Source organism: Nannobrachium achirus (genome assembly GCF_963921795.1).
Source record: "Nannobrachium achirus genome assembly, chromosome: 6".
Lineage (NCBI taxonomy): Eukaryota > Metazoa > Chordata > Actinopteri > Myctophiformes > Myctophidae > Nannobrachium > Nannobrachium achirus.
In genome coordinates, this window is record NC_137815.1 from 38,285,528 (window position 1) to 38,307,934 (window position 22,407).

Sequence of the window (22,407 nt, forward strand, 5' to 3'; positions counted from 1 at the left end):
CGCAGTGCAGTGCAGGCTGCCCAGGGTTGATAGAGGATGACATACAGTGTAGGGGCAAAATGGAAGAAATCCCCCTCCTTCCTCCCCAGCAGCAATTAAATTCACATTTACGCCCAATTCAAAGAGAGAGAGGAGATTGATGGGGATTACAAACCTCTCTATAGTGCAACGGGGGGCGGAGGAGGGAGGGAGGGAGGGGTGTCCTATAATGTGAATAGTAGTTTGACATTCTTAGGAGCGGAACAGGCGAGCGGTTAGCAGTTGGTGGAAAGTAAGTAAGTAGCCTACATTTACTCAAGTAGTCTACAGTACTTAAGTAGCCCAAGTAGCCTAAAATTTTGAGGGACTTTTACTTTACTTGAGGATTTCCATATTTCAATCGACCAGGGGTCTTCAACAGGGGGTCTGGGACCCCTAGGGGGTCCTCAGAGTTAGTACAGGGGGTCCTCCAAATCCTTGTGGGATAGAAACCTTTTTTCTCCTTTTTTATATTAACCACTTGAACCCTAGCATCCATATTCTGAGAGCATTAGCCAAAAATAGCAGATCTACAAGCTCACAACGCCTCGCAGCGCAAGAGGTTTGGTGTAGAGGGGGAAAAGACCAGACTAAGTACAGAGTGAAAGCTTACGTAGTATTGACGGTTCAAGTGGTTAAATATCTAAAAACACAAATTGACATGAATCCAAAATATACGGATGATTGTGCCGTCAAATGATGAAACGTTGAAAACCCCTGGTTTAGACTTCTACTCCACCACATCTCAGGCAAATATTTTACTTTTACCCACAATTATTGGACAGCTTTAGTTACAAGTTACTTTGCAGATTGAGAGTATTATTATAAAATGTATATTCACCACTTACTGTAAGCTTGTTATACTTTTGCTGTTCGAAAATAGCCGATATACTGTAGAAGCTCACAAGGTGTACTCATGGTCAATGCCTTGGGAGCTTGTAGATCTGCTATTTTCAAAAAGGTTTGACCAATCATTGTAATTACACCTTGGTTCCATAATTATATATATATATATATATATTTTTTTAAGATTTGTTTTTGGGCTTTTTATGCCTTTATTGATAGGACAGTAGACTGACAGGAAATGGGGAGAGAGATGGGGAATGACATAAAGGTCGTCCGGATCGGGAATCGAACCGGCGACGCCAGCAGGCATCATAGCCTAGTATGTGGTATGCGCCTTGACCACCAGGCCAGCGGGCGCCCCCCATAATTATATCTTGATGCCAATATATTTGTGCTTTTACAAAAAAGAAAAACGTGTAAAAGAGTATTTTTATATTGTGGTACACTTCTACTCCAATACCTCTCAGATGCAAATATTTGACTGATGTCTCCACTACAATTATTGAACAGCGTTGGCTAGTAGTTACTTTGCAGCTTGAGCGGTCTTAAAGGGATAGTTCACTCCCCAAATGCATTTTATTCTCTCGATTACTCACCCCATGGAGACGCGAATTCATGGATATTTGTAGTTTTTGTCGCATTCCAAAGCCAATAATTTGAGGAGACTCTTTGTGTCTCCATAGGGAACCACTGCTGGTCATCAAATTATTGGCTTTATAGGAATCCTTGAAAAACGAAAACATGTCCATGAATTCAAGTCTCCACAGGGTGAGTAATCGAAGAAAAAGTTATTTTGGTGGTGAACTATCCCTTTAAGGCAGGCGGCAGAGCAATCATCTCTCTGCTGGTTATCAGCGTGGAGAGAAGCCAGCTGCCTCCAGGCCAGAGCGCTTTCTTAAGCTGAGCCAAAGCTATATGGATGTTGAGGGAGGGTCCCAGAAGTCCCTCCGTGCTTCCTATGTTTGGCAGGCGCCACTCCAACCTGCAGCGCGACCCCTGACCCCCACGTGGTGCAGTGCTGTCCCGCGACACTCTGCCTTAGCTGTGTGTCTACAGGCCATAGGACTGTCAAAAAATACCACCATGGTATCAACAGTGGCGTCAGTTCAGCAAAAGCTAAGGTATGGCAACATGACTAGTGTCTTGCACGCGTGCACTGTGCAATGCATTGGACACTGACACGGCCACTGACGTATGAGTACCCGAAGTTCACAGAATGCATTGGAGTCTATTGGAGTATTTGTCACTATTTCGAGTTCAATGAACCACGTGACCGGCGCTGTTTTCTGCCCCCACACTTGCACAACTCTCTGATAAATAGCTCTGGAACAGACGTACTGTAGTATAGTAGTTCCAGTTCATCTGTATCACAATGAAATATTTTTTTCTTCAAGGTTTTTAAGAACAAATACAACGTGATTTCCTTAACCTTATTTTCAAAGGTATTCCAGCATGGACCGATATACTTTAAGTTCCATATTTATCACAACGACATCAATAAACTGCACTATACCATCACGGCCCACATGGTTTGAGACTCACTGGAATAGAGAGCATGTCAAAGACAGATAAGGAACAATTTAAGAGAACAGAGCACGTTCAAAAACAGACGTTTAGAGACAACAGACACGTAATACAAAATCCAGTTAAAGGAAATAGCAATTGCAATTTCATCAGAGCTTGGAACCGTCTGCACTGAATCTGAATTTGGGTCCTACTCATCTAAAAGCCGCCTGAAAACCCCGGAGAGAGAGAGAGAGAGAACCCCGCCACAGTAGCCAGCGCCGCTTTGCAAAAGGTCGATTAACTGTGCATGTCCGCAGTGAGCGTGCGGGCAAAGTGTATGTTTGAGAGGGCAGGGTGGGGCGGGAGGCAGAATCCAATTATTTCCAATAATAAAGAATGCCACATCAAAGGTAGAACTTCCACCGCTTCTCCATAACTGTGTGGCATATGAAATCAGGTCTGGTGGCCGTGTAGCATATTGGCGTGACTTTTCTGAAATTTAATGGGTTTGAGAAAGTAGGCATTGATGCGGGACGAGAGAACTCAGTCAAAGTTGTGACACCCTCCGTCTGGGGCCCCTCGGGGGCCCCCGTTGGACAGCAGGGACCTGGTCTGATCTGGTTGGTGGAGAAAAGGCTGATGCCTGGAGCCTAGCTGGAGGTTTTCATTAACTTGACTGGGCAGTCTATTCCTCCCTGTGCAGAATAGGTGCTTTAATAGGACTCCCAAGTTGAGAGTAAATGTTAATCACACGGCAATGCAGACTGCCATTACTGAGCCATTATGGGGTCATCTTCATTTGCAAACTTGTGTGTAATGCAAAGCAAGAACCTCTTTGTATCATGCGGGGAAGAAATTCACGGTGAACGACCGTTTTCTCTCCGACGGCCAAACGAGGCAGCAATTGATCGACAGCAATGGGGGGTTTAACTTCAAATAAGATTTTCTTTTAAAAACATCACACATTTTCAAGGGTTTTTCTAAATAAGCATGGCACATGGCACTATGTGACAGAGGCACAAGATTTTTTAGATTTCTTTTTAAATAAAATTCTCACCATGTTTCAAAATGTTTCCAAAACAGACAATCAAAAAGCTCCCAATGCGTCGCTGCAGCTATTATCAAAGGCCATTTTGCTGAAGTGTAAAATACGGCTCAAGTGGCTTTAAGAGGGATGTGTGCACAGTGATGGCACGGAGAAGAACCAGAGTCAAGTCAGTCAGTCAGTCAGTCACCACTGAAGCTACAGTAAACTATAGTGCTGTCACGGCTGATCTTCACACAGATTGTCTCTCTTTCTCTCACTCAATCTATTGCTAAAAGCAGAATTGTATTTCTCCCAGCCTCTTGGTGTAAGAGCTCTAGGAACCGGGGGTGTGGGGGATAGAGAGAGAACGATTTCAATCTCCAAGGCTGATGTATATACTTACACACTTCTGACAGATACAAAAAAAGGAGGAGAGAGAAAAAAAAAGCTCATGGATGGAAGGCTTGTGGTATCGCCATATCATCCTCCGTTGTTTTGACTCATGGATCCAGAGAATCCAGATGTGTTGTTTCTGCATGGATTCCAGTCAGTAATTACCTCTCAGCGTCTGTCTGCCCGTTGATGCCATTTTTTCCCTGTCATTACCCAGTCCCCTGCGTGCCAAGGCCAGGTGACGACGAGCAGATGGGTCTGGGCTGGAGCTGAACTGAGCCCCGGTCGGTCGGTCACCCACCCGTCCCACCCCCGTACCCTCCCCTCCCCTCCCTTACTCCCCCCCACACTGCCAAGCCATCAGCCTGGTACGTGATATCAGTGGTGGAAATGTTTGTCTTAACTTGTGTTGTCTATTGTTACCAAAATTGTTTCATTTATTGCGTGTATTTGTCATGTTTCATGTAAAGTACCAGAATGGAAATCAGTCCTAGACGTTGTTGTGCATCATGCTTGAATTTTGTAGGAAAGGGGAAAGAACAGCCAGTGTTGAACACAGTCAGAGTCTGTTCCATGCTATCATCATTATTATGATATTTACCCACTACTCCAGGGCAGAGTCCCTCTGAACAGGAGTCGTGACAATAGATCATCCAGCATTAGTGTAATGCGCTCCCAACACTCTCGTTTACCCTTTTTCCTGCAGTTGTGCCCATTTTACCAATAACCACTTTTCTTTCTTTTTTTATGTATGATAAAGTAGATTATGCTTCTAGGGCTTGTTTAGGCTCTACTGGGTGAGGACACGCCCTTGCTGCCCTTCCAGCCATTAGCATTTGTTTCCGGTTGCTTTTCAGAACCTGCAAATTTCAAGATGGTGGATTTAAATTAGCTGAAAAAGTGGCTTCAAAACGGTTCTGCAGAAACCAGCATTCCCTTAGTCCATATTCCTTTACAGTCTATGGTTCTCACACATATGGGGCAGCCAGGGCAAAGTGGCAATCAGAAGGTCACCCTCCCCAGTTTCCCCAGTCTACTGTATGTGTCAAAGTGATACCTAACCACTTAAACCCGAGACTTGGTTCAGTGGTTCTCAAACCACTCAAATCGTCAAAGTCAAGGACCCCCACTTTGGCCTGTATTTGGCCGCGGACACCCATCATAAAGGGTTTTGTGCCAGGGATCCCCAGATGAGAAGGCACGGACGCAGCCAGTCTTTATGAGTAAGGTAACGCAAATGCGGGGTAGGCAACCCGCGGGGACGTGGGGGTCACAAAATGATGGGTACAATTCCAGCCATTAAAACGCAAAAAATATGGAATACAGAAATCGCTTTGATAACTGGAGCAATGTAAGACCTAGCCCTGAAACATGACGGTCGTATAACACGACCATGTAAGACCATAGACTGCAGTGTAAGACCCATCTGTACTAATAACCATTCACTTAAATGAATATCACTGTATCAATATTTATTATTGTTGCATGCACTTCCCACACCCCCTAAGCGGAGGGTCTTGGGGTCCTCCCCCAGAAGATTTTGAACATAGTAGATGTAATTTCCTGTGTTCTGGTGAGTTTTTGGAGTTTGATACCAAATCCTGGATCCTCGTTAAGCGAGGGCAGGCGAGTGCCTGTCCTCGCCTAACGTAGTTCTGTGCCTGGGCTATACACATTTTGCTGGGGACCCCCTGGAACACTCCAAGGACCCCTGGGGGTCCCCAGATCCCACTTTGAGAACCATTGACTTAGACCCGAGTCCGCCAGTGGTATTATACTAGACCCCACTCCTATTTTCGGGTTTACACTAAACGTCTTTGGCCGAAAGTAGCAGATCTACAAGCGCTCGCAAGCTCTGCTTATGTTCGCCGAATGTGTGCTAAACGGGCTCCCCAGGGCGCAGTATATTAATAGTGCCCAATGCTCCTAATAGTTATCATGGGGTAAAGAGTAACGACACATGATGACTTTCACATATGTGCAAATGTGTGCAGTGATAAAAAATAAATAAAAATAAAAACCCCTAAGGAGTGGGGACACCATTTTTATTATCGGTGTATAATGCAATTGCATCCCAGACCATAAAAGATAGGTAGACAGCATTCTCTGTCATGATAAACATTGATTTATGTGTTCAAGTGGGCACGTACAGTAGGTACTCTATCCAGTGAAGGGGAGGGGGGTATGACACTAAATGAGAGCAGATTAAAGCAATAAAATTCACCTACTGTATATGCCTCCAATAATTCTAAAAGAGATGCTTCGTATGAACAAAATGACACATTCTGTTTTTTTTTTTTTTGTGTGTTTTGTTTAGTTTTTTCTTGTGAGCGCCTCTTGGCAGCAGTCTGGTAAAAAGAGTCTCATTGGAATTCATGAAATAGTTGTTCTTTTTTTTTATCACAGAGGGAGCGGCGCTCTAAAATCAATACATTAACTGTGCCGGGGGGCCAACAACACTCTCAGGAGATTGTGTTTATGCATGCTGGAGACCATTCCACAGCGTTGTTGTTGTGATACGTGCCACATTTGAATCGGAGGAATGATCTGCTACATACTGTATACATTTCAGATATATACTATTGGCTGAGGATGCTTTTACTGTGTAGGTATAACTGTGTGGTTCTCAAAGTGGGCTCCGGGGACCCCAGCAAAATGTCTTAATTAATACAGCATCACAATCATTTCACTACATCCACTTTATCCATATTTTATACGTTGGCTATTAAAAAATAGCAGATCTGCAAGCTCACAGCACATCTCCAGCAATCTGCTATTTTGAAAGATGTTTGAAAAATATTGAATGTATATGTTTTTTTTTGTTCTTTTTTACTGTACTGTAGTGTAAATCTTCTCTTCTGGGGATTCATGGTACAAAACATCACGATACGATAGGCGTGGGCGTATTCTATGTGTGTACGGATGCGAACGCTGAAACGCTATATGTGTGCATGATGCAGAAGCAAGGATATCCACACGGTGAAGTGTATATTTAAAAGGAGAAAACATACAACACACACACATGCACACACACGTCACACGCAAGTGTGTATTTGTGTATGTCTGCGTCGGTGTGCATGTGTGTTGTGCTGATGGGCTTATTATTTTATGGGCCGCTGCTCTCTTAGTGCTCCTGCCGATGTGTGGATGCCGAATAAAGATTGAATTAAGATTACAAAAAATATCTGAGGATGCTGGGGCCCAGGGAGTCTGCAGGAGAAAGAGATGTTGTCTGCCGTTTTATTTATTCCTTCTTTTCCTTGATTATTGGAATGTTTGGTAGTACCGAGATGTCACTATTTCCATATTTTGGCGTTATAGCTGAGAGAGCCAGCATCTGTAATAGATCTATATTTGCATGCTGTAAGAGGCCTATTGAAGAAAATATTGAAATACCAATATGAACACAAGATAATCTTGGACTTTGGATGTGTTTACCGATAAAGGTGTTAAATGTTCTTGAAATATGTTGTGTTATATCACTTTATTGGTGTGCTTTTAAAACACTGCCTATCTCCATACAACCAAAGTTTACCACTGCTTGACTTACTGTTCCATTCCATGATTGTGTGTTGAGGGGTTCAGGAGCATGAAACCCAACATTGATATTGTAGCTTGTTTTCCATTTCAGGCTAAAATCTACAGCAGATTAAAAACATCACAGGCTATTAAGCAACGCACCTGAATGAAATCAGTGAAATTACTGTCAATCTAAAACATCCCTTATCTATCTATAAATGCGAGAAGTCTCTGCGTGTCTGTCTGTCTGTCTGTGTGTCTGTAATCCGCGTATCTCGAGAACCGTTCGTCCCACCGGCTTCAGATTCGGCACGCGCGTTCCCCGCCGCGGCACGGAGTGCAGTGCCGGGTCTCGACCCGACCCGACGCGCGGTTTTCCCGAACCGGCGCGAAACGTTCGGAATCTCCTTATGCGGGGTTGATTGTTGACATCAGGCTGTTCCGGAGGAAATCGGCGAAAGCTCTGACTCATTGTGACATCACTTCATAAAAGGCTCTGACATCACGTACGCCACATGAGTCAACAAAAAATCTCTGTGAGTGTGTATGTATGTATGTAATCCGCGTATCTCGAGAACCGTTCGTCCCACGGGCACGCGCGCTCAATGAATGCCCCCATATATGGGCATAAAATGGATTGCAGACAGACAGATACAGATATCTCCATATATGGACATAAATGGACAGAGGCAAACAGCTGGTCAAAGATCTCCATATATGGGCATAAAATGGACGCAGACAGACAGATACAGATATCTCCATATATGGGCATAAATGGACACAGGCAAACAGATGTTCAAAACGGGTCCTATGACAACTGGTATAATGAGGTTTGCATTAAAGGGGGAACCGGCACTGTGTCTGCAACACAGTTGGAGGCACAGACAGATACTCCATATATGGGCATAACATGAACGCAGATAGACAGATATCTCCATATCTGGGCATAAAATGGACCCAGAACTATAACTGCAGTGATCTCCATATATGGACATAAAATGGACGCCGACAGACAGACAGACATATACAGATATCTCCATATATGGGCATAAATGGACACAGGCAGACAGATGGTCAAAACGGGTCCTAAAGGGCGGGGCATTCATTCCCTATTTACATTGTTCCGAGTTGGCCAGGTCGCCGACTAGACGCTGGGCCGCCCGAGCTTCTAGTTAATTCAATTAGCTGCAGCTGTGTTGCTTACGTCAGTGGTTCTTAAACCTTTTTATGTCAAGGGCCCCTAAATAGATAAATAAAAACAAATATATTTTTTTACAGTCTATGTAGGCATAGTCTATCCACAACTTTCACACATCCCATCGTGCATTGCGCAGAATGTGCAGGCAGCAGCGGCGCCGCAGCCGAGAGTGATCTACATAACGAGCTCACAACGGTTGCATCTGCAACGCGACATGAGCTTGTATGCCTGCTGTCAATCTGGGAACCCATCGTCAAAGAAAGGGCGACACCTATCGGTCTGTCTCTCTTCTCTGAGGCTGTCTCGAGAGATTAGCCTGCTGTTAACCGGAAGTGTCCCGCAAATAATGCTACAGTAAATTCTCGTGGAAACAGGTGGATAGCAATGATTCTCAACCTTTTTCATTTTAAGGATCCCCAGTCTAATAATGTATTAGACCAGTGGTGGGCAACTTTGATGATGGAGAGGGACACTCAAAAGGCGTCGCAGTCCATTGCCTTTTGAGCTTGTAGATCTGCTATTTTGTTTTTACTGTATATGCATCTGTTGTGAGTGTGAAAATGTCCCTCTCCATCATTAAAGGTGCCCACCACAACTTTAATGCCCACCACTGTTATTTTTGAATTATTTCTTTTGCTATTTTTGAATTGGAATCCTGAAAAGTAGCATTTTTATGGAATTTCAAATGCATTTAGTTGTACTTATGTTAACTTTATGAACTTGAATACAAATAAATAGGACATAAAAAGACAATACAACTTTAATACTAGTCATTAAGCTACTACTGTAGACTGAAGTAATTAAAGCGGGTCATGTTTGGAATTGTAACAGCTGAAATCGATAATATATCAGTGTTCCGATATTAATCTGTGGGCCGCATTAAGTGAAGGTAGGGGCCACATGTGGCCACCGGGCCACCAGTTGCCCATGTATGCATTAGACCATGGATGGACCGCCCCCCATGATACAATCTTTAATCTCTGGAACCCCAATCTACACTGTAAAATCCTCAGTGTTAATATAACTCTGAGGGTCCATTTTGTTCCATTTGTACGGTTATGGGTTATAAGACACATAAAGGTGCATTTGGTTCCTAACTATCGATAATTTGTCTGGGGACCCCCTGGAACCCCTCGAGGACCCCCTGGAAGCCCCTCCCCAGACCCCCCACTTTAACAACCAGTAGCTTACATCAATATGTACAAGGGCCCGTCTTGTACCGCAATGTTTTTTATACCCGTCTGTGCTTTTCAACCCCGGCCGGGAAACAAACGACACAATCAGGCTAGACAAGGCTTTCATGGCCCTCTAAGTGCTCTATCTTCAATCCATCCAAATAACTTTACCAACCTCAGCTTGGCACTCAACTCAACAGCAGCCCAGCACCAGTAAGTTGTGAGCTGACCGAGCGGGGGCAACATACTCGCGCCGCCAACACTTTGTCACCGAGGCATAAATCAGGCTGGAGCTCAGCCGCTCCACTTTATTTGGGGAGGGAATGGCATTTTGAGTGGGGGCGGGGGAGAGACTTGATATCCACGATTGACCAGCAGCAGGCATAATGTTTACTGAGAAGGTAGATTGACTTTTCTTTTCAGGGAGGGGGGAGAGAAATCAATATGTGATGTGGAGCCTGGCTGCATGCCGTGCTGAACCTGGGGAGGTAATGGGATCTTTGCAACGCTTGGCTAACAGGACTCCATGCCCTGTCTCTCTTTATTTCTCCCCTCGCCCTTTTTCGTCTCCCCCCTCCCTCCCCCTCCTTCCTAGGGATGGGACGATATGAAAATGTCATATCACGATGATTGTGACAAAAGAAGTCGTGATTTACGATATTATCGCCATAATCAAAATCTGTTATCCTGGGGCGGAACATTTGCCAAAAAATAGCAGATCTACAAGCTCACAACGTGTCACATTGTGACGCGTTGTGAGCTTGTAGATCTGCTATTTTTTGGCAAAGACATTTGATAGAGAGTGAAAAAAAGACTGTATCAAGTACGACGTATATTATAAGTACTTTTTACCAATTATAGAGGGTTTATGTAGTACCAGATATGCAGCTCGGCAAATAAAAGGTGAATTGATCCCAGTGCATGACGGAGGCCGATATCACGATAAATTTTATCTCCACGATACGATTTATCGTGAGTGTTTTTTATCACGATAAACGATAATATCGCTTATCGTCCCATCCCTCCCTCCTTCCTCACGCCTGGCTTCGCCCGGTGCCCCCTCTGCTTGGCTTCCTTTGATAACGTGAACAGACATTATAATGGACAAATGTTAATAATTAATGTCAGAGCAATTGGAGACAATTAAGTGTGTTGGCTGGACCATTAATTTTACCCAGGGCCGTTTAGAGGGGGTGTGTGTGGGGGGGGGGGGGGGGGCAGACCATCTGTAGAGACAGCCCGCTTTCTACCACCTCCCCCACCCTGCCGCCAACCTCATCTCCTCAGGAGGGATGCCAGGGACAGGCCCCGGACAGGTCACCCGCGTCGGCACGCATCCACTCCCAGGGGGGAAAAAGCTCAGAGGTCTGTTAGGCCACAGACAGGCCGTGAGGTTCTCTGGCTCTGTTCCTCTCTCTGCAACACTCTCTGTTAGTAAACCATTGTGGCTGTCGAGTGGAAACCTTGTATGTCCAAAATAGTGACCGGCCACCCATATGGCCTTTTTGGCTATATTGGTATGCGACGATATGCACCGATATGCGACCGATATGACGGATATAACCGATATGCAACCGATATGACCGGTATAACCGATGTCTTTTTTTTAAAGGTGCTAGTGAAAGTTACAAGTATGGTTTGTGCAATATGAAATGTGAGCTAACCATAATCACAGTAATCCTTAGTCATATTCCATCATATTCAAGGGCTTTTGGAAAGAAATGAGACTCCAGTCCAGTTAGAGCACTGCAGATTGGAGGTCTGTGGCTCTTTAATAAAGACATCGGTATCGGTAATGTCCCCCCAATCTAGAATCGGTATCGTATCGGATCACAAAAAAGTCTATCGGTCGGTCACTAGTCCAAAAACACGCTTCGGGATGCGTCCATTTTTTGTGACAATGTGGTATGACGAACTAGGTCGTGAATTTTCCCCAAAAAGATCAAACGTTGAAATATGGAGGTACAAGGTTTCTGCCCGACAACGACAACATAATAGCGTTCCATAACGCTGGAGCGAGTGAAGCATGCTCCTGATTGTATCTGGGTGGTATGTGTGTGTGTGTGTGTGTGTGTGTGGTGGTGTGGGTGGGTGTGGGGGGGGGGGGGGTGGGGGGGGGGGGTTAGGTACAGTATGTATGGCGATAGGAGGGACTTATCTGTGTAGGGTGTGAGGAAGAGGGTAGGAAGATTAGTGCTGATATGAGTGGGTGTGGGGGTGGATGTGCAGGACGTTAATGTGTCTATGTTTGAACTACACGTGTTAAGTGCACACATTGTCCACGCTGCCTTCTGCCAGGCATACTGTGTGTGTGTGTGTGTGTGTGTGTGTGTGTGTGTGTGTGTGTGTGTGTGTGTGTGTGTGTGTGTGTGTGTGTGTGTGTGTGTGTGTGTGTGTGTGAGTGAGTGCACAACCCTATCTGAGTTAGTCATAGGGATTATAAAGTGACTCATGATACTGTTGGCATTGTTTATATATAATTCCAAGTCCACATACAGCTGCTATCCACTGCGCTCACCTGCACGCACACACACAATGAGCTTGCATAACCCAGAGGTCCACAACCTTTTCTGGATGAGGGCCCACTTGAAAATCTCAAAAGACGGCTGCCGAAAAGGCTGCCACATTAAGTGGTCAGATGGGTGGGGCTGTGTGCATTTTCAGAGCATGTTAATTCTTTTTTTTATGAGCGATCAATGTTGTGAGCTTGGAGATCGGGCTATTTTCGGTGTATAATAAGTATAATCACGCTTGTACTGGAGATGCGGCGAACTATTCCTAAAGCAGATTTTTAACTAATGATTTATTAACTTGGTTAAGTAATAGTGATTTCATCATGATGACATCACTATCATTAATTAGCATGATTATATAAATGTTTTTTTTTGTTGTAAATCAATAATTATCATTTTATTAAGGGTTAAGGTGTATGAATTTGCTTCCTATAGTAATGGATGGATTGGGTCATTCTTTCAACACAGAATGTTGCATTCAAGTACAGGAGAGTTTGGCAATAGTCTTGAATGCTGCCTTCCGTAGCCTGGTTCCAGACCCTGAATCGCTAGCCACACCCCTTTAAATTTTTGTTTTGGCGATTCAGGTAGTCTGGAAGTGCTCTCATTGAAGAGGTTTTCCTCGTTTGGAAATCCGTACGGCGAATCAGCGTCGTGAATCAGTCTTGTGAGCAGCGTGGATGGGGTTTTCCCAGAACTCATGTGCGTTTCCAACTAAACCAGCACCGCAGCCGGACCATGCCACACATTCCCAAGCATAAACATTGCGTCGCCCGTTGCAGTAATTTGCGATCATATCGATCTCGCTATGAAACAGCAGCAGACATGTTATGTTGTGTTTGATTACTAGTTCGTAGCGCTCCTATTCTGCCTGTTTCTTTGGTTGGCAAGTAGCACTAGCAAGCAACAGGCTAGCCACTAGCCAGCCACATAACAACACTACGTCATCTGCTTTGCTACTGTTGTGTTGGTCAGACGGTGTCGGTGATTCAATCGCAGAAGACTGCCTCTTTGGCAACGCCCATCCCAGAAACTGCCTTGGATGAAAGCACGTTCAGACTGAATAATGGAGTGAAACGAAATGCAATTGGTGGTGTGGGTGGGTGTGGGGGGGGGGGGGTTAGGTACAGTATGTATGGCGATAGGAGGGACTTATCTGTGTAGGGTGTGAGGAAGAGGGTAGGAAGATTAGTGCTGATATGAGTGGGTGTGGGGGTGGATGTGCAGGACGTTAATGTGTCTATGTTTGAACTACACGTGTTAAGTGCACACATTGTCCACGCTGCCTTCTGCCAGGCATACTGTGTGTGTGTGTGTGTGTGTGTGTGTGTGTGTGTGTGTGTGTGTGTGTGTGTGTGTGTGTGTGTGTGTGTGTGTGTGACATGCAATTCAGATGCATGTCAGGCTAGTCTTCCGGGGACGGGCATCGAAAGAGGGCGATTTGTATTTCTTTCACCATGGCCAGTTGGCCACGCAGACTCCTTCCATAAGGGTCAGAGATGCGGCCAGTGCAGGCTGCATGGGCCCACAGGTTGAGAAAGGCTGGCCTGTTTTGTAGTGTTTGAGACGCTCTGACCTCTCCAGAGAGCATGAGCCGAGCAGACAGCATGTTAGACTGTAATCACACAAGCTTGACCTGACACATCATGCCCCCCCCTACCACCCCCCACCCCCATCGCCACCGCGCCACCACTCAACACGCCTGGGCACCCGTTGCCAGGCAACAGGCAGTGGTGGAAAAAGTACTCTAAGGTCTTTTAGAAAAATCACAATGTAGAAATAATCAAGATTTTTTTTCCCTTTTTTTTAAAGCACATGTAATCATAATTGTGTGGCATCAGATACTTAACGCATTTAGGCCTAACCTATTAGTTATGCCTAAATCAGAATTTAGCCTACAAAAACAAATAAGTTGCAAAATACTGTACATGTACTGTAAGTCCCTCCCATACACTAAAATGTGTACCCGGCCTGAATGGGTTAAGGACCATTCACACAGAGCACTAAAACTATAACTATGAAAATATAGTTTTAGAAATTGTTTAAGTCAATTGGATGGCAGAGTTACAACAACTAAGAAAACTAGACCAGGTCAACCTGGTTGTGCCAGACCCCCTGTCTGTCATCATCATTTATGACATCATGCCTTTTGTAGGCATGTCATCATCATGTCATCATCATATATACCCTTTATATAGAAAACCCGGACAGACCGACATTTGCTTATGTAGGCCAACCCATTTCATGGGTCTGGCAAAAATACAATGATGATATAGTTATAGTTCAAATAATTGTAGTGGAGTAAAAAGTAAAATTTTACCTCTGAGATGTAGTGGAGTAGATGCAAAAAAAAAGTAAAAATAAAAAATAAAAATAAAACGTTCAACCTTCAAGTTGAAAATAAAAGAACTCTTTAATAAACATGGGAAAAATGGTTAATGTATAAATTCAAAAAAGGAGAGATGCAAATATGAAGGTATACAATGTGAACCCCAATAGTGTTGTTTTGTTTTGTTGTATTTGTGTTTGTTATATAAACATGCAATCTTTGATAAAGACAAAGTTATAAAAAATAAAAAAAGTACTTCAAAAAGGTAGAATACTCGAGTAACTGTACTCGGTTACTTTCCACAGCTGCTAAGCAACGGGCCACAGGACATTGAGAGGGGCAGAGTCCGGGCCCCCGACAGGAAGACGACAAACGGCAGAGACGACAACGACTTACGTACACGTGTTGATCGGGGCGGTGACAAGGTGCTCCACAGCTACACAACACAGCCTTCTGTCTAACCCTGTCAACACTATAGCACAGTGGTTCTCAACCTTTTCAGGCCGCGACCCCCAAAATAATTATATTTGAACTTGGGACCCCCCACCCTGACGAGCACCTGGTTGGCACTTGGCACACGTTTCTATTGTGAAAACAGCAGATCTACATGCTCACAACGCCTCGCAACGCGAGGCGTTGTGAGCATGTAGATCATCTGCTATTTTCACAATTTCTACCTCTAATATTTGACAATATGGAGAATTAAGGTATTAAAATGGTCTTAAGACTCCTTAAATTGTCACTTTAGAAATGTGCAGATACCCTCTATACACTCACTGTATATTGGTTTGTTTACTGTTGAGTGAGAAAACAATGTTGCACATTAAGCTATTTTGGACTCCCCCCCCAAAATAATTTAAGGGGTCCTCCTGCCTCTCAGCATCCATCCGGCGCAGCCCCCCCTCTCTCTATTGTTGCCCAGGGGCGTCAGGGCAACAGGGGATGGCAACCCGCCACCCCTTAGTGTTCACATTTAACCTCAAATTCAGTTATTTTATGCATATTGACCCCAACTCTGAATTGTTTTAGCAGATTAATCTGATTATCGATGCCCGTCCATCTACATGATTGTGTATAATTTACATTATGTGTTTTATTGTGTGCAACCATTAATTTATTAACCACTTTCAAGGTGACATCCCAATTTTGGGAAAGTCATTTTCAAACATTTTCTCTTTTCGGCCCCAAACAAGTGGTGAAAATAGTTGATCTACAGGCGTTGAGAGCCTGTAGATCAACTATTTTCACTATTTTAAAAACAGGGCTTAAGTGGTAAGTTGGTAACCTATTTTTGCCACCATTATTTCTTATTGGAATTATGCCTCTGTTTGTGGCAGTTCCTTTCCGTCTCCATGGAAGAGTCCTCCCAGTCATAAAATTGAGTGAAACCCATGGCGTCTGACTGACAGACATGCTAGCCTAGTGGTGACAATATTGCTACAGTATGTGGACGTGAAACATGGAAAACGAACAAGGGAGACAACAAAGCAGTCGATGCGTTCCATAATAGATGCAGACAAAATAATTCTCCGGAGAGGCCTACATGAAATTGGGCAAGATCACGTCAGCAATGAAGAGCTGCTAGAAAGAGCTGTGATGACGCAGCCGAGTGAAGCTGCGTAAATGGAGGATGATCAGACATAATAAGACAAAAAACTATGACTGCAACAGAGCAATGAATTAGTCATCAGAGCAGAGGGACAAAGAAGAAAGGGAAGACAAAAGCCAACCTGGAGGCGTGCAGTTAAAGGAGAATTCCGTGGTAAATCGCCTTTTTACCTTTTTTTTTTGTTATTTAGGGAAAGTGAAAGCGCTGCATGTGCCATGAAGATACAGTAGATAGTTAACAGGTAGTATCTGTGAGCTCACACAATGTTAAAATGCTCCCCACCTAAACAGTCTATGCAACGAAGCGCACTGGTGGAAAAAAGTACTCAAATGTTTTACTTAAGTAAAAGTATCAATACTGCAATGTAGAAATACTCTGTTACAAGTAAAAGTCTATCTATCTATCTATACATCTATACATCTATACATCTGCTATTTTTGAACATTTTAAAGCGTGAGAACAACTGATTTAGAAGGCATTTGTGGTTAATTAGTGCACTGCACTACTTTAGAGCCTACAGTAGGTGCCCGGACGGACCACTAATCCACGGTCCGGGCCAGAATCAGCCTCAGTCTTAATGGGTACTGAGGCCGATATATGGGTGATATACTGTTGCTCCCACTACAGTATAGGTCACACTGCAAACGTACACTCAATCACGTTTCTTAAGGTTCCAATGAAGGTTGGGGCTTCATTGGAGCAAAGGGGGGTAGACAACATTTTCCAGGTTGAACGAGTAGTCTCCTCTGACAGTGCGGCACCGGGGAGACGTTTACCTCCGGTGTTGACTTAATTAAATTGCCAGGGAACACCTCGTTAGTCTGATGCTCAGGGAGGCACTGAGGTGCTCAGCAACACTACCGGCTTTTCACACACCTTTAACTCGGTGGCAACCCCCAGTCCAACGGATCTGAGCGCACTCTGACTCCACACAGGCCCGCTTTCAATGCTGTCAAAGATTGTCTTTATGCAGTGGTGGACAACAAAAATGTACTTCAGTTATTTAGAGCAGTGGTTCTCAACCTGTGGGTTGAGAACCACCCCCAGGGGGGTCCCCAAATTATTTGGGGGGATCCCCAGAATATTAGCTTAATGTGAAACATTGTTTTCTCACTCAACAGTAAACGAACCAACATAAGGTTTGTGTATAGAGGGTATATGCACTTGACAATTTAAGGACCTTTTAATACCTCTAAAATGACAAATCAAACATAAGCCAAATTGTCAAATATCTACATGCTCACAATACAAACACGGGGCGTTGTGAGCATGTAGATCTGCTATTTTCACAATAGAACCGTGTTGTACGAAATGTAATTTATTTTTATTTTTATCGAGCAACAAGAATCGAGGCAGTTCTCTCTATTACTCTTCCTATGTTGACTCCACTACATTTCTACAAAGGGAAAAAGTACATTGCCCATTTTCAAATATGGTGAAAAGTAGCTGACCTACAAGGTGCTATTTTGTCAGGAATATCTTTCATGCATTGATATTTGTGCTGCGTCTTCTTCACGTGTATACAGAATACAACCGAGGGCAGGGCTTCGCTCACACATGACAAAACATCTGGGCATTTCGTCTGGCCTGTTGTTGTTTGGCTTTTAATCCGACAGCCATTGGCCTGACCTGAAACAGCCACTCAGCCTGAGACTTGGACAGAGATAGACGGCGAAAGCGGGTCAGCTCTAATCAACATGGCTGTCATGATTATGTCCAGTGCACTCCAATGTGTAACCAGGCAACAGGCCCTTTACAAAGCCGATGTGACACTGGCAGGTAGAGTGAATATGGGAAAGAGGACAGAGAGAGGGAGGGAGGGCTGTGGGCTGATGTCTGGCCCCACACAGCCTAGTTCTGTCCAAAGCTTCACACTGGCTTTAGCCCTGGCAGTGCTCACACAGAGCCACGGTCACAAGGTGGGAACACACTCTACAAAGAAATTAGACTAGGGCTGGGCCATGTATGACTGCAAATCAATATCACCATTTATTTTCAAACCTTTGCTTTGAGTATGATTCTTTTTTTTTTTTTTTTTTTTTAAGCCTGAAAAGTCTCTTGCACACAAGCTCACAATGTGTCGGCTATTTTTTACAAAGACATTTGGTGTAGACAGAAACAAGCGGTCCGACTATTAGGGAAATGGTTAACCCATTCAGAACGGGTACACTATATTGTGTATCATTATTTTATGCTTTAACTATTGAAAAATAGCAGATATACAAGCTCACAGCGCGGCACCGAGTGCCACGCTGCGAGCTTGTAGATCTGCTATTTTTGAAAAATCGTGAAAATTAGAATTTTGACCCGATTCTATAAGTGTCTTTTGAATCCTTCTAAGATTTTTTTGAAAAATCCTATGTTTCTATGTCAGCAATCTGGCCAGCCATCGTCAAAGAAAAGGTCCTTTTCACTTAAATGGAGCTCAGTTAATCTGTTCTTGAGAGACTACTATGTCAGAGGTTCTCAAACCTTTTCATGTGAAGGACCCCCAAAATGATATTTATTTGGCCACGGACCCGCATCTCAAAATATCTAGTTCCAGGGACCACCCAGAAGCAAAATTTGAGTTACAAACGTTCGCTTTGGAAATACATATATTCAAAGATTTGCACACATTTTCACTACTTTTTCAAAAATAGCAGATCTACAAGCTCGCAGCGCGGCACTCGGTGCCGCGCTGTGAGCTTGTATATCTGCTATTTTTCACTGGTTAAAGCATTCAATAATTCATGGATCCTCACAGCACAACAGGAAAGAGCCCTTTCCTGCCCAGAAGTAGAGGCAAGCAGACTGACACTATGGGAGCCAACCTTAGGGCACAACCAGGAAAGGCAAGAAGCACACCTTATTCAGATGCAGTGCGGCGCAACAGCGTAGCTAACAACAGTGTAGAGCTCAAGACCCTGGTGTTAGATAGGAGAGTGTGGAGGGCAGCAATCCACGAGTCCCGAGTTGGTGTTGGCTAGAACACACTCTCGCATTGCATGCATAATATTTTGGAAACAAAAGGACCCTTTGCAGGTCTCTGGTCTGTAACTCTGAGGTTGCAGTTAAAGAACAAATAAATCTATTGGGGGTTCATGTCCAAGTGCATATCAAAATGGGGGTCCTTGAAATGAAATTGGGTGAGAACCAAAGGCAAAGAATATCAAAACATGTCAACTCCCTATTTTGTTCCACTGTGACACTGATAAGACACCACTGTGATACCGGTGACTACCGGTATGCATGTGGAAATGTCAGTGCCTTCAAGGAAAATGTATAATTCTTCTGTGAAATACAGGCTTATAAAAAGAGACCAGTGTCCTGGTTTATGTCTACTTATATTCACTACCAAATGGTAAAGTTAATATAATAATACTTGTTTTGAGTGCTTATGCTTACATACAGTAGATGTTTATCATATTCTGCTCTGTTGAAAGTTGTGGTCACGTGGGACGGTGGTAGCACTAAAATATGTGTCCCTCATCCTGATGAAACACCAGGTGAAAATAACACCCAATGTGAAGTGAGCGGTGCTTTTTATGAGTTAATTTCTTTAAGCGTCCCGCAAAGCTTGGCCAATGTATGTACGTATGTACATACATACAAACAAACAAACAGACAAAGGCGGTTAGCATCGCTTAAAAATGATTTAAAGTTAGGGTAAGTGATAGGCCTATTTTTTGGTCAAATCAAAAAAGGTTTTTGTCAAAAGGTTTAAGCTGTATATTGTGATAGTAATCATTGCTATAGAGTGTTTGTCCGTGGGTCTCCATGTCTCTTCAGGTGGGTGGCTAATTTCATAGTGTTCACTTCCAATTTCTTTGTGTCGTCAATTTCTTTGTGTCGCCCCTTCCAATTTCACGTGTTCATTCTTTATCCTGTTTGAGTTCTGTCTCTTGGATCTAATTGGTATCCCGACCTATGAATGCATTTTCTCTTTACTAGACCTGGAGAGATTGGAGGACCAAAGTTATTGAGCAGACACTAGAGGGCTCTATTTTGATTGTCTTAAATACCAGCTCTTATGCCTTAACTTAAAGGCCTGTCCATACTGTCTCCGACCACCGGACTTTTCATCAGAGAGGTCCGGTTCAACAACAAAATGATGTCACTCGCATCTTCTGAAAAGCATTGCCCCGAATTAGAGTTTGGAAAGCTGCACGTCGGAAAGTCGAAACTCTCTGATGAAAAGTTTGTTGGTCGGAGTATGACTTAGTATGACAGTATGGACAGGCCTTTAAGTTAAGGCATAAGAGCAGGTATTTAAGACAATCAAAATACAACCCAGAGTCTAGAGCAATGATTACTACCACAATATATAGCATTTTAACACGTATTGTAACAAACGAAAATCACTTACTCCACCCTTAAGTGTTCAAGGGTCTATCTTTGAGTTTTTGAAAATGATGGTTGTCAGTGGCTCAGGGGTAGAGTGGCTGCTTGGCAACCGGAAGGTTCCCAGTTCGATCCCAGGCTCCCCCAGAGTTCGTGTCGAAGTGTCCTTGAGCAAGACGCTGAACCCCTAATTGCTCCCAATGAGCAGGTTGCATGGTTTCCTCCGCCATCGGTGTATGAATGTGTGTGAATGGGTGAATGTAATGGACAATCTCTGTAAAGCGCCTTGGATAAAGGCGCTATATAAATTGCACCATTTACAATGGTCACCCCAGTCTTATACAGTATAAAGACCAAAGCAAAGTGCAGAGACTCACCATGGTCTTCTGCGGACATCATACAGGTCTATCTTGTTGGGGGCTTTCCATGGAGTGGCTGGTGGAAAAGGAAATAAAATATAGGTTATAAAACTGTACCGTGGTACGTTTCACATCAGATTAGATCAAAGTATATTTCTATATCTATTGAGTCTATATTGAGCTACTGTATACCAGTAAAGCAATCAGATAAGAGATTGCCAATGTTCCGGAGCCGGAAAAGAGCCCTAGGGTCAATTTAGACCTTATCGAGAGGTGACTTATGACCGTGGTTCTCAAAGTGGGGTCCGGGGACCGACCTAGGGGCCCTTGAGGGGGCGTTCCAGCAGAATGTGTTAATATAGCTTCAAAATCAGTTTAACCACTTTAACCCAGTTATATACATTGTCTATTTGAAACAACTCGATGATCTACAAGCTCATATTTTCAAATAAATCGTTAATTTTATTTTCGGTGATATGTTAACAGTTCAAATCTTGCATGGGGAGTCCCTGGGAAAAAATTATGCTGATGGGGGTATGTGGCCAAATACATTTGGGTGGTCCTTGATATAAAGAAAATGTTTGAGAAGTACTCTGCCCCACAAAAGCCAAAGTGCACTGCAGTAACACGCTGACTTATTTATCTCAAGTCTCAAAGGTCAAATTGGCCTTCATGATTTTGGTTGATAAACCAGGCGGCAAGGAAGCTCGGCTGGATATGAAGCCAATAAGGAAGTGCTTTTCAGCACTGCAGTTCTCGGCCTAGATGGTGGGGAGACTTTACACTTTATTTTATTACCTTAGTAATAATTGTCATAAATACGTTATGCTTTCAGTCACAAGCTTAAAGTCTTCTTTCAATTAAAATGATATGCATTTTTGTAGTCCCATTAATTTTTAAATTGATGATAAAGTAAAGTAGGGTATGCTTCTAGGGCTTCTACTGGCTCTACTGAGTGAAGACCCACCCCATGCTGCTCCTCCAGCCAATAGCATTCGTTTCTATTAGCTTTTCGGGACCAGAAATTCCAAGATTGTGGATTTAAATTAACCAGAAAAAGCGACTTCAATATCTGCTTTTTTAGAAAAATCTTTAAAGTTCAATTTCAATGTTTCAAATGTTTGAATACTTTAGAATTTTACAAATCTTCTCTTCTGGGGGTCCATGGCACAAAACATTTTCAGATGGGAGAGTCCGTGGCCACATATACATTTGGGGGTCCTTAGAACGAAAAAGTTTGAAAACCACTTATTTAGAAGGCATTTGTAGAATCAGGTGGGTTAAAGCCCCTTTTTATCAATGTAATCCTTTGTGTAGTTACTGCACTTTGGCTTTTAACTGACTTATGAGTGGTGGAGGGAATTGACTATGTGCTACCGCAGGCTGTGGCGGATGGGGGTTACCTGTGTTGGCTGTGTAGTGTCAGTGGGGGTTACCTGGGTAGTATCAGTGGGTGGTAACACCCACTGATACTACCCAGGTAACCCACTGATACTACCCAGGTAACCCACTGATACTACCCAGGTAACACCCACTGATAGTAACTATCAGTGTGGGTTACCTGGGTAGTATCAGTGGGTGTTACCTGGTGG

At 43.6% G+C, this 22,407-nt stretch overlaps 1 protein-coding gene across 1 annotated transcript in view; it reads right to left on the reverse strand.

Moving 5' to 3' along the window:
• Positions 1 to 22,407, reverse strand: part of cacna2d2a (calcium channel, voltage-dependent, alpha 2/delta subunit 2a) — a gene marked incomplete at both ends in the record, with an annotated part of 322,235 nt that overhangs the window by 74,384 nt on the left and 225,444 nt on the right. The window contains one exon of the mRNA XM_080728771.1: positions 20,834 to 20,891. Within this exon, the coding sequence (XP_080584897.1) occupies positions 20,834 to 20,891 (58 nt within the window). The remainder of the gene's footprint in view (positions 1 to 20,833; positions 20,892 to 22,407) is intronic.